Source organism: Malania oleifera, chromosome 11, assembly GCF_029873635.1.
Source record: "Malania oleifera isolate guangnan ecotype guangnan chromosome 11, ASM2987363v1, whole genome shotgun sequence".
Taxonomy (NCBI): domain Eukaryota; kingdom Viridiplantae; phylum Streptophyta; class Magnoliopsida; order Santalales; family Ximeniaceae; genus Malania; species Malania oleifera.
In genome coordinates, this window is record NC_080427.1 from 69,648,632 (window position 1) to 69,660,832 (window position 12,201).

General features: G+C 35.1%; 1 protein-coding gene across 1 annotated transcript; it reads right to left on the reverse strand.

The window, feature by feature from the left end:
- Positions 1-2,973: 2,973 nt before the first annotated feature.
- On the reverse strand, positions 2,974-4,910 carry LOC131168050 (trihelix transcription factor GT-3b). Its single transcript, XM_058127222.1, has 2 exons — positions 4,189-4,910; positions 2,974-3,771 (listed from the first exon to the last, which is right to left on the reverse strand). The coding sequence occupies exons 1-2, from the start codon at positions 4,447-4,449 to the stop codon at positions 3,217-3,219; spliced, it is 816 nt and encodes a 271-aa protein (XP_057983205.1). The 5' UTR covers positions 4,450-4,910; the 3' UTR covers positions 2,974-3,216.
- Positions 4,911-12,201: the final 7,291 nt, after the last annotated feature.

The window sequence follows — 12,201 nt, forward strand, 5'->3', positions numbered from 1 at the left end:
CTTATCTTAAACACTAATGCTCCCTAAGATGAGTATATATGGAGTAAAGAGAAAATACATATATCATTTAAAAATTGATGAAGATCAATGGAAAAATCATAAACATGGAATTAGTTCAATTGCATGAGTACTGATGAAGAAAATATCCAACATGTGAAAAGCAACAAATCTTCATAAAGCCAATCGAGAAACAAAAGTAAGTTCTACACTGAATCATAAGAACCATCAATTTTGTTTTTGATGAAAAGAATTAATTTTGTTGAATAAGGTTGAGTTCGCATCAATGCACCTAACCAAATCACAGCCTTGCAAAATTAGCAAATTTTTTGGCTTCCATGTTATTATAAATTATTATAGATGAAATAAAAATTGTGGTGTTACTAGAAAAAGAAGAGAACGTGCACGAAAAAAGGCCACGGGATGTACGCTCTATTAGAGATAAAACAATGGTTGAGGTATTGTAGTTCCACATTCAATAATTGCTCTATTTTAACTCCAACTTGAGTGGATAATTAAAGGGTATAGGATATTTTATAACTCATAAGTGGAGTTGCTAATTAAAGTCATGCAACCATCGATCTAACTAGCTGTTTGTAAAATTGCATTTTGAGTGAAAGTGGTAAATGTAGGCTGGATTATGGAGGTGTTATATTGAAAAAAAATAAAAATAAAAAAAAACAAAATAAAATATTAAAAATAAAAAATAACGAAAGCGAAGATGAGATACTTGTATGTATAACTCAACCGTACAATAGTCGAGAGTATTAATTAATAGTGTGTGTGTGTGTGACAAAAATAAAAAACAATGTAAAAATTATCAATCCTATCCTAATATCTAAAACCAATTCTGACCACTGCTTATATATTCTCTTAGCTATCGCATACATATATGCATATCTAATGAAACATTGACATCCCTTTGTCTATCTCTTACATAATTATACATCTAATACATAAGTTTTGAGAAGAAAATCTCCAGTACGTAGCAAAGTCTACAGCCAAATGCAGCAAGGTGTATCCCAAAAATATGCAGTACAATGATTTTAATCAAAGGCAAAGCCACATGACAACCCTAACATGCCCATGGAGTAATCATCAGTACTTGTATAAATATATGCACAGCCCTTTTACAACCACTACTCATTGCTTCACCGGCACCTTATCTCCACATATTGCATGGAACTCTAAACCTAACTAGGGAGAGAAAATCCATAAAAATGTAGTAGAATAATATTATTTTGAATTTAATTTATACAAAGTTAAATTAAAGATTGGAGATTTATATTCTCAAACACAACCTACATTAAAATATTACTCATGTAGAAACATATATGTCTGTATATAAAAAATCAGTGGCCAACCTCTGATTAATGGCAGCTGCTAGCACAAGGCTTTTTCAGAATTTTAAATTTGCTTCCACATGATTCGGGCACTAGATAATATTTGACTCTACGAGATAGAAAACTTGAACAAAATTAAGGTAAAATGTACGCATTCTCAGAATTTTAGCTGCACTGGAAATTGTGTTTTTGTAAGATCTCCAGGGGCCGACCACTCGAGTGGATCAAAGGCCTTAAATCCACGTACCATATCATCTCCCCATAGAAAAGTTGAGCTTGTGTGTTGATTTTCCCCGCGAATTAAAATAGGCAATTGATGAAAATGTCTACCACCTTGGGGACAATCGCCCTTTAAGACAGGGAACATTACTGCATGCATCCATTTATCTAAATGCTGCAATATTAACTTTACAACATCTTCATGATGTCCACCTAAAGGCATCCCCTTGGCATTTCTCAACAAATACAGACTGCACATGCATACTTCATAGGTATGCACAGACATAATTAAGCTTATGGGGAAGGAGATATATATATATATATATATATATATATTATATATGTAGTACGTACATGTATAGTTTTCTTCATGATCCTTTTTGAAAGTTCTATTGTATAGTTTTCTTCATGATATATTTATATATGTAGTATGTACATGTATAGTTTTCTTCATGATCCCTTTAGAAAGTTCTATTGTACAGTTTTCTTCATGACCCTTTTTGAATGTTATATTGAAGATAATAGAGAAAATAGAGTAGAACATTCAGAAAGGTCCCGAAGAAAATTATATACAGTATATGTGTATCATATCACCATATATTATGGTTTATATTGCCAGTAAAATAAAACATTCAAAAGGATCTTGAAAAAAAACTATATAATATGCATTTACCATATCACCAATACAACATTTGAAAGAGCCTTGAAGAAAAACTATGCATATATGCATCCTATCACCCATAAGTGTTATATATACACACACACATACATTTATATATGTATATATACATATATACATGTACACACACACACACACATATATATATACATACATATATACACATTTATATATATATATGTATGTATGTATGTATGTATGTATGTATGTATGTATGTATGTCAGTGTACCTAAAAATATAATTCTAGGCATATACTAGTGTACCTAAAAAAATAAGTCTATAATACATGCCTCAAGATGGTGTAGCGTACACACTATATTATATATGGTTGGATTTTAAAATTACGGAGGCTAAAACTGAAGAATGTTTAGATTGTGTTCCTACTAGCTTTTTCTGTTTTTTTTTTTTTTTTCTTTGGATAGAAACCTAATAATAGGCTGTATTACTATTTAAATATATCTTCAAATTTTAATGGGATAAATTATGCAAAGGACATACGTACGGAGACAGCAATCCAGCCAGCTAGTTACAAATACAGGAGTACTGTGCAGCAGCACCAGTCGAAGCCAACTATATCTAAAATTATTCAATATGCTTTCCATTTAGAAAATCAATATTGTCTCAAACATTAACTGGATTTTCTCATATTAATGTAAACTATGTCAACTTTGTTTTTCTTTTTCTGTAGATATGGTGGAGCTTCAATTTACAGGGTTATATTTAAAGCATGAGAATGATCAAACTCTTTTTCACCAGAAAATTGATTAAAGAATCCTCAGGGAGCAAATAAAGAAGTGAAAAAAGTATATGAGAATGAAGTAAAAGAAAACGAAAGCAAAAACAAAAACAAGAACCAAAACAAAAGCATTTCCTAAACAAGAGTTCTAAGACAAACCTCTCAAGGCTTCTCTTCTTCAAAACATCAAAAACAAAGGAGCTAGCAAGCAGCTTGCTACCCAGCTACGGCCTTCAAATTACTACATGTTCTCTTCTCTTCTCAGCTTGTTTAGAAGTGCAGTGATTAGGGCATCCCTCTTCTCAGCCCTAGCCTCTTCTCTCATCCTTCTTTGCTCTTCCCTTTCCCTCCACCTTCTATCCATCATTATCCTCTCATTCTCCAAGCTCTGCATGGCCTTTCTCCACTCCATCTCCTTCATTGTCCTCTCCTTTTCCCTTGCCTCGTACGCTTCTTGCCACTGCATCTCTATTTGCATCTGTTGCTTCAGGAAGTCCTCCAAAATCTCTCTCAAATTATTAATATTTCCACCACTGCTGCTTCCACCTCCACTGGTAGTACTCGTATGGCCCTTAATCTTCTTCTTCTTTCTACCCGTTCCCTTATCGCCATCGCTCTCTTCATTCTCCTCCTCATCCTCGGAAGAGAAATGCCCAGCTTTCTTCCTCGACCCGCCCGCTCCGCCTTCTGCTTCACTCCATAGCATTCTCTGCATCCTCGCCGCAAAAATTGCCTGAAGCTCATTATAAAATGGGAACTGCTGCCGCAGGGCTTCTGGTTCCATCGTTTCACATCCCTATATATCAAAATATATACCAAAAACGTGCATGAATTAGGCTTTATATTTATTCTCATCCCCTCATCATAAAAACAAAAAGGAAAGAAACCCATGGAGCTAGCTAGCTAGCTAGCTTTACATATATACAGTTTGTGAGGTTTTATGAAGAAATAAAAAGAAGCAAAAGCTTTGCGAATGGGGGCTTATAAAGAGAAGCAATCAATACATTTAGTACTGTTCTATGGGGGTTTTTGTGATCAAGTTCATGTCATATACATAAATAGACACACATATACATATAATCCAATACCTTATTTTTGAGTATATATGTATATGTACATCTTTTCTTGTTCATAGACTAAATAAAGGGTAAGGGTAATTCATATTTAGACTGATAATAATGGTGATGATGACGAGGAAAGAAGATCGATTTACCTTGTATCTGGTGACGAGATTCTTCCACTTGCACTTGCACTGTTCTGCACTGCGATTGTAGCCCTTTTCCTTCATCTTGGTGGCGATGACTTCCCAGAGAAGCTTGTTGCGTTTTGTCTCCATGAAGGTTTGATCCAGCTCGGCTCTGATCATCAAGAACTCCCGCGTCTCTTGAATACTCCACTGGGGGAACCTGTCACCCCCAGTCGTATCAATACTCACACTCATATGATGATGATGATGATGTGCCCCCTGATCCATATCTGGGTATATTACCCTTGCTTGCTCCCTTCCTTTCGAAACCCCACAACTCCAAATTCCCTGCTATATAATATATATTTATCGATAAAAAGATGATTTGATTCGCACAACAAAGCAAGATCCGAATGAATAATCAGATAATCAGAGAGAGAGAAAGGGGTATATGGTGAAGTTGAGAGGGATTTGTGAAGGTGGTGTGAACAGAGACGTGTGTGAAACGTCAAAGAGAAAGCAAGATTTTTATTCTTGGAGGGGAAGGGAGAGATGTTGTCAAAGGAAGCGTTTTATTTTATTGTTCAGATTTCAGGAAACGAAACCAAACAAGCTTTCTTCCTTTCATTTCTCTCTTTCTTTCTTCCTTTCTCTGTCTAATTTTCTCTTTCCTTTATTTTCTTCTGACCCCCACTCTGCCCCCCGCCCTTAATAGTTCCCCTCAGTCTCATCTCTCTACGCGGAAACTCACCCTGCTCTCTCTCTCTCTCTCTCTTAAAAGAAAAAAAGGGAAAAAAAATTCACATCCCCATTTGTTCCCATTGCGTTTACATGTCGTCACGCTTACGAGGAAGCCGATCACACAGAAGGGACGGTGGTCACGCTGCTGGTGGGGGCTTTATTCGCTGCATTCAGATGTACAGAACTTGCTCTCTAAGCTTTCTTTTTTTTTTTTTTTTTTTTAAAAAAATCTTTTAATATTTTAATCTTTTTAAATTTTAAATTTTAAAAAAATTTTAATTTTCAAAAATATCTTCACAAAAATCTATAAAATGCGCGTAGACTTTAAAATAACAAGAAATCAAATAGTTTTATATTATTGTTTCTATAATGTCAGAATACAACCCATAAATATCCACCTCAAAATGTATCCCTTATTTATACAAGTCAAGTACTCTTAATATTAGTACTTTATAATTAATAAATTATAAATTGCTATTAAAAAATTATTTTCCAAAAGCATTTTTCTTACCAATTTTATTCGAATCCTTTTTTAAAAAAAATAAATAAATATATTTTGGAGCCTGTGGGCAGGCATCCAGATTGTACGTGGTGGCTGTAGTACTGCTGCATGGATTTCCATACTACATTTCTTTTTTCTTTTTTCTGCTTTTTCTCTTTTTATAACGTTCTGGGCTGTGGGCCGTCTGTTTTCTTCTTCTGATCTCCGACGCGTTTAGCGACGGCTGACCCACGTGTGCCAGCCTACCACCGCCATCCACGTGGCTCGCATGCAGACCTCAGAAGACGTGCGGGTTGAAATCGTTGGACCCAGCGGGGGCGCGGTTCACACCTCCCGCGCGCCGAATATTCGGTCCGGTGCTCGCCTTAATGTTTGACCCCCGAACAGCTTTTCTCCGGTTCGTGCAGTTAGCAAATGAAAGCCCGACGCGTGGGAACGTCGGCCCCCCGCCACCTGAGGCAACGGCGAATAGTGTTTGGGTCTTGGAATTGACCGACTTTCTTGTGAAATTTGTAACGGTAAAAGGAGACTTCCGACTTCCATTAATGGGAGATTGCGTTTGACCTTTCTGACGGAAATTCCATGGGTGAGACTAGGACCCTTTATTTTTATTTTTTTTTAATTCACCCACTGAGTCACTCACTGGGTGAGCCGGGCGCAGCACAGGTTGGCATGGATCACCGTCAGGGGACCGGCGCCTTTACCCCCTATGCGACTTCTTTTCCTCATTTCTCGCGTTAGGCCTCGCATGGCCCAAATTACAGTTGTAAGAAACATATATTATTGTCAGTATTATCATTGTACTATATATTCTTTTTAAAAAAATTGTACGCGGCATTATCCATCTGTAACTTGCTCTTTTTTCTTTTGTTTTTTTGGAGGTAAACCTTTTTTTTTTTTTTTTTTTTTTTTTAATGCAAAGTTTTCAACGGCACGAGAGGCTCTAACTGCCTAAGAACAAAATTTTTATGCTAAGGTCGTATTTGGTAATTGAAAATTAGCTTTAAGAATTGGAATCAGAATCAGAATGATTGATTTTCATTTCTAACGTTTATTTTTATTCTTATAATTTCATGTTGCAATGGGATTCCCCCTTTTACTTACATTTTGATTCATGTCATAAAATAGTGTTACAAAATATGATATTTTTATTTACATTTAATAAATTACATATTAAAATATAAAACTTATAAAATATAATACACAAAGTATAATCAATCAATGATTATCAAACTGATTTTATTATAAAAAATTATTTATTACATAGAATAGTAAAATAATATTATATGGTAATTATATTTGTAATATTTTTATTTTATATTAAATTAATTGAATAGATTTTCTATACTAGCTAGACTCATTTCCGATTCCTATGCCTATATATATATATCAAACACTATTATATAATTTCGATTATGATTCTGTATCGAACTAAACATGAAGGAGAAATCTGACATTACGTTTCTAATTCTAGTAAATTCCAATTTCGAATCCAATTGTGGACCAAACCCTACCTAACAGAAAAAAGAAAAGGCACAAATGTTCAAATACCACCGAGAGACCAACCAACTTAGAGAAAAACCATATCTATAGATATAAAGACACTGAATAATAGGCTTGTATGCCTTAGCAAGTATTGAGAAGGCTAAAACCCCATATCTACTTTAAAAGACGAAAAGATGAATCGTACAACCTAAAGGGTCAGTGCCAACTCAGCATTATCTTTAATTGTGGTTTCATTTTTCCTTTATATCTTGAAGCTTTATTAAATCCTTCTTTTATATTGATCAAATAATATACAAAAATACATATATGATGATGGTGTCCTGTTGTAATTTTATTGGCTACTTCTAAAAAAGTTAAGCATATCAACTTCTCCTCAATGTTGTCTTATACTTATAAATTTAACTTCAAGAAAAATTAAAAATTCAAAACATTCAAGTTGACAGCTGTATTGAAATTCACTTTATAGCTAAGTTATCTTATGTATAATGATTGAAAATAAGTATCAAGGGTCCACTAAACAACGTAAATAAGGATTTTTGGGTAAATTATATGTACTGTTGGTTTAATTTTCTTTGACACCTTTTTTACCAAATTAAATGAAGGAGAATTTATATAGAAATAAGAAGGGATGAAATCTAAAGTTATTTGATGTGGTCTTCTTAATTAATAACTTGATTTGTTTGATTGATTTAGCACATACTAGGTATTTTGGTGCCTAATAAAATAGCTAGTTTAATTAGAGAGTAGTAGGTAGATTAAATTTTTCAAACTTGAAAATTCGTTCAAAATGACAGTTAGAGGTCCTCAGTGATTCATTCCAATTTTATTGAGTATGTTAGTTACACAACTTTCTCTAAATAATAAAATGGAAAAAGAAAAGAATAAAAAATAACTATAAATTAATAAATACAGAGTAACACACAATCCGACCCAATTTATAGTTTAGATACTAAAATCATGATACTTAGAGCGAGAAATTAAAATTAATAAAATCCAAAGTCAATGTCATATCCAAGATCCTATACGTCTCTCTCAAGCCTAGTTTTGCGCAATTGTCCACTCTAGGGCACGGAAGCAAAAGTTAATTGAGGAAAAAGGAGTAATTCAAGGGTGAATTTAATTAGGAAACATATACTACAAAAAATGTCATTTTTAGTGACTAAAGTAATAGTGATGAATCGACAATCGTCACTAATAATGCACTATTAGTGATGAAATAAAAAATTTTCACTAGTATTTAAGCCATTAGTGATAAACCTCATATCCATGACTAATAATGCATTATTAGTGACGGTTTCACGTTCGTCACTAATACGTTCGTCACTATACATAGATTTTCCCGCTCTAACGATTGCGCGAAAATGTTAGTAACGATTTTTCAAAAAGTAGGGATGAAATTTATTGTCACTAATGGTTGTCTTTTAGTGACAATTTTAAAAAACTATCACTAATAATGCTCTTTTAGTGACGGTTTTTAAAACGGTCACTAAAAACTTCCTTAAATATTCCCCTGCTCCTTGACCTCACGCAAAATCCAGTGCATCCCAAATCCCTATTCTCTCTCCCACGCTCCCATCCTGCGTCCCCTCCTACTAGTGCATGAAATTCGTTGGAGAGCCATCACCGCCTCTACTTGGTTGCTGCTAGCTAGTCATTTTCTATCGATGGCAATAACAGTCGGTACCACCTACCATTGCACACCACAATTGGTTATCCCCTGATGCATCACCAGCATGCCGCAAGTCGCCTGTCGCTTGAGGAGTGTTGTATGTCACTTTTGTAATTTTTGGTGTATTCCCAAGAGGGGGGTGAATTTGAAGTTTTAAAATTTATAGGTCAAGTATGTCCTATTTTTAGGGTCTTTCTAAGCAATCACAATTTCAACAAATATTAAGATAGACAAATATTTAAATCATGCACAATAGACAAAATATAATGTTGGCCTAAAATGGCTTTTGAATCTTGTTTTGATGATAACAAATGAAGGTTGATTTAGCATGTGTTGTTAAGTGATGATGTTTCAGGAATGCTTAAATGACAAAGTTCAAAATATCAAAGGAAATGCAAGTTCAAAGATCACCAAGGACCACAAAGTCATACTCGTTCTCAAAGTAATCCAAAGGAAGCTCAAGTGGACTAAAAAGATTCAAAGCATTCGGAAACCTAAAGTTGACTCAAGCTTCAAGTCAAGAGGACTCAAAGTAAAGACACTTATAAAGACTTCAAGTTTAGAGTACTTAAGGTTTTAGGATGAACCAATGTAAGTACTTCATATTCAAATATCATGTGAAATGGTTTGAAGCTCATTAAGGTTTATCTTAGACTTAGAGACATTGTTTTTAAAACCCTAAAAAATGATTTTGTAAAGTAACAATGCAAAAGAGCTAAGTATTTTTGAAAACTGAACAAAAAAGCAGGAAATTTATCTCTTTAGGCGACTGAAGTCAAAGCTCAGGCACCTGAAGAATTTCCTAATGAATTCCTGAAGAGGCAGTGTACCCTCAAGTGACTGACCTTTGTCACCTCAAGCGCCAGACCCTATTTTCAGTACAAAAATTTCAATTTTAATAAACCTCGGGCAACTAATTCGACTCCTCAAGAGACTAAACACTGTTAACGACTATATTTTTTAAAAGTTTTAAAATTCCAAATTAAGTTTCTCGTGCTCCAAATTTTGTAAAAACTTGTGAAATACTCCAAGTAAACTTGGACAACACGAATTAAGCTTTATGAGCCTATAAATACATGTTTTCATGAATTAAACAAACACCAAGCAATTGAAAAATCTACTCTTAAGCTGAAAGCTCACTTACTCTCTCAAAGTTCTCTCTTGCTCAATCAATCATTCTGATTTGTTGAGATTTTCTGAAGCACTGATCACTCTTCTCTAAGCTATACAATTTGAAATACTAATTTCCATCTAGAGAAGTATTCTGGTGATATTGTTCTTAAGCTTCAACTTTATTTCATTCAATATTTGTTATTGAAGTACATAGATTTCAATTGTACTAACCAACTCTGTATGAGAGCATTCTTTGTATAAAAGAATTTGTTTTCTTGTTATTGTTTCCTTTGACAATTTAGGTATTTGGATCGTTGTACCCAAGCGTGGGGTATCGCTTGGAGAGGGGGCTCTACCCTAAATGAGGATTGTAATTGGTTTGTTCCGCTAAAAAAGGAACTAGTTAGTGGAATCCTTAGGTGGTATTGCCTAAGGCAAGGACGTAGGCTGGGGATAAGTCGAACCTCGTAAAAAATCTCGGTCTCACTCTCTCTACCTTTTTCTATTTAAATTTCAACATATATACAAGTTGTCATTCAAAGTGCAGGGTTGCTGAAATTGAGATTGAAGAAGACCTTTTAAATCTAAGAAAGTAAGTTGGTTAATATTTTGCGGAAACCTTTAAGGGAGTACACTGATTAACCGCTTGTAGAAATCTTGTTTAAAAGGAGCACATAAAAATCATACATACAGGGCTATAAGCTGAAAATTGGCAAACATTGAAAATAAAGAAATTGTAGCAAGCTTTCTCAAATCTTGGTTAAGTATTGTGGTTGATTGCTTGGTTACTATTTGTGTTTGTGATTGATATTTGGTTTATGTTTGGATTGTGGTTGATTTAAAATTAAGTCACTCTTGTGTGTTTGTTTAAATATACAAAAAGTTGAAAATTTGTAATAACACTTAAAAGAATTTTTATAAACCCAATTCACCCCCCCCCCCCCTCTTGAGATAACACCTTAACTTTCAATTGGTACCAAAGCCTAGTTATAGCAAATCCTAATTAGAAGCTATATAAAGGTCTAAATGGCACACCTAAGTGTTTTCCCTTTTACTGAAGGCCAATCATCTACTAGACCGCCTATCTTTTATGGTTTAAATTATACATTTTGGAAACAAGTATGAGGATATTTATTCAAACCATGGTTTGGAAAGCATGAAATGTCACGCCCTGAACTTGGAAATGGAACCCAGAGGTCAAAATGTAATTTAACCTGTCCCTGTATCATACAAACCATCCAAAGACACAAGACAATGGATGAGGGTCCGACTCCGTGGGGTTCCCAGGCACCCAATACGCATTCATATACAATCATATACGCAGTGGAAAAAGGTTTTTCTATATACATACAGTACCATACCAGAGTCTATACAAGAACGGAATCAAGGCTCCATTAAACAACATACAATTGGGTGTCCAACATATCTCAAAATGGCAACCCGCAAAACAAAAGTCCTAGCACTTACCCAAGCGCTATCCGCAGTACACTGGCCACTACACTCCCAACACAAGGACACTAGTTCCAGTTACTTGAAGGACCTGAAAAATATGCACATACAAAAGGGGTGAGACACCTCTCAGTAAGGACGAATACAGGTTATATCGGTGTCTGGAATTTGAGTGTTATCATGACGCAACATATACGTAGTTAAATGCAGTTCCAGTACTAATTTCACAACAGTGCATACACGCACACACACATGATCAAGCAATCCCGGTGTCGTCACACCCTTTGGCTCGAAACCGGCCCACGGTATCTGGCGTTGGCCCGTAGCCAACCTGCGAAACACAGCGCCACCGGCACATGGTTAGTCCCAGACTCCCATGGCATCGTACCAATGCAAACTAGTGTATCCACACCCTTCGATGATCAGCCGGTAAAGCTCATGCCCTCGGATATAGAGTCGAACACTCTTTCCAAACATGGCCAGCGATTTCATACGCCCTCGGATATAGAGTCAAACACTCTCAGTACCTGGAACAAATTCAAAACCCCGTTCCTACTTGCATTTCAACCAAAATACAACACATGCATGCTCATATAACCAAACAAATCACACCCATTTGGTAATCTAAAATCATGGTTTTCCAAAACACATACAGTTAAACAAGTCAAGGCATAACCATCCCTATAACACAGTATAAATCACCATATACATTCGGTTTTCAATAAAACCAGGGATGCAACCGGATACCCCCTTTTCCCCAAAAATGTAATCATGAAAAACCCATAATTTTACCCATTAAATCCCCCTAAATGAGTAACCAAAATGCACACAGGACCATGGACCATAGTTCCACCAAGTTTGATTTCAAAAATAACTGACATAATCTGAATCCCTTTACCTTTCCTCCAAATAACAAATCTCGAACTCCAAGGCTCCTAAACAGCGAACCGATCTCCAAAACCTACAAATCATAGTATAGAAAATACTCACAACTCCGTACTCTGCCAAACTACCGGATCAAAAATGAAAACCAAGCCTTACCTCGATTTTATGCCAAAAC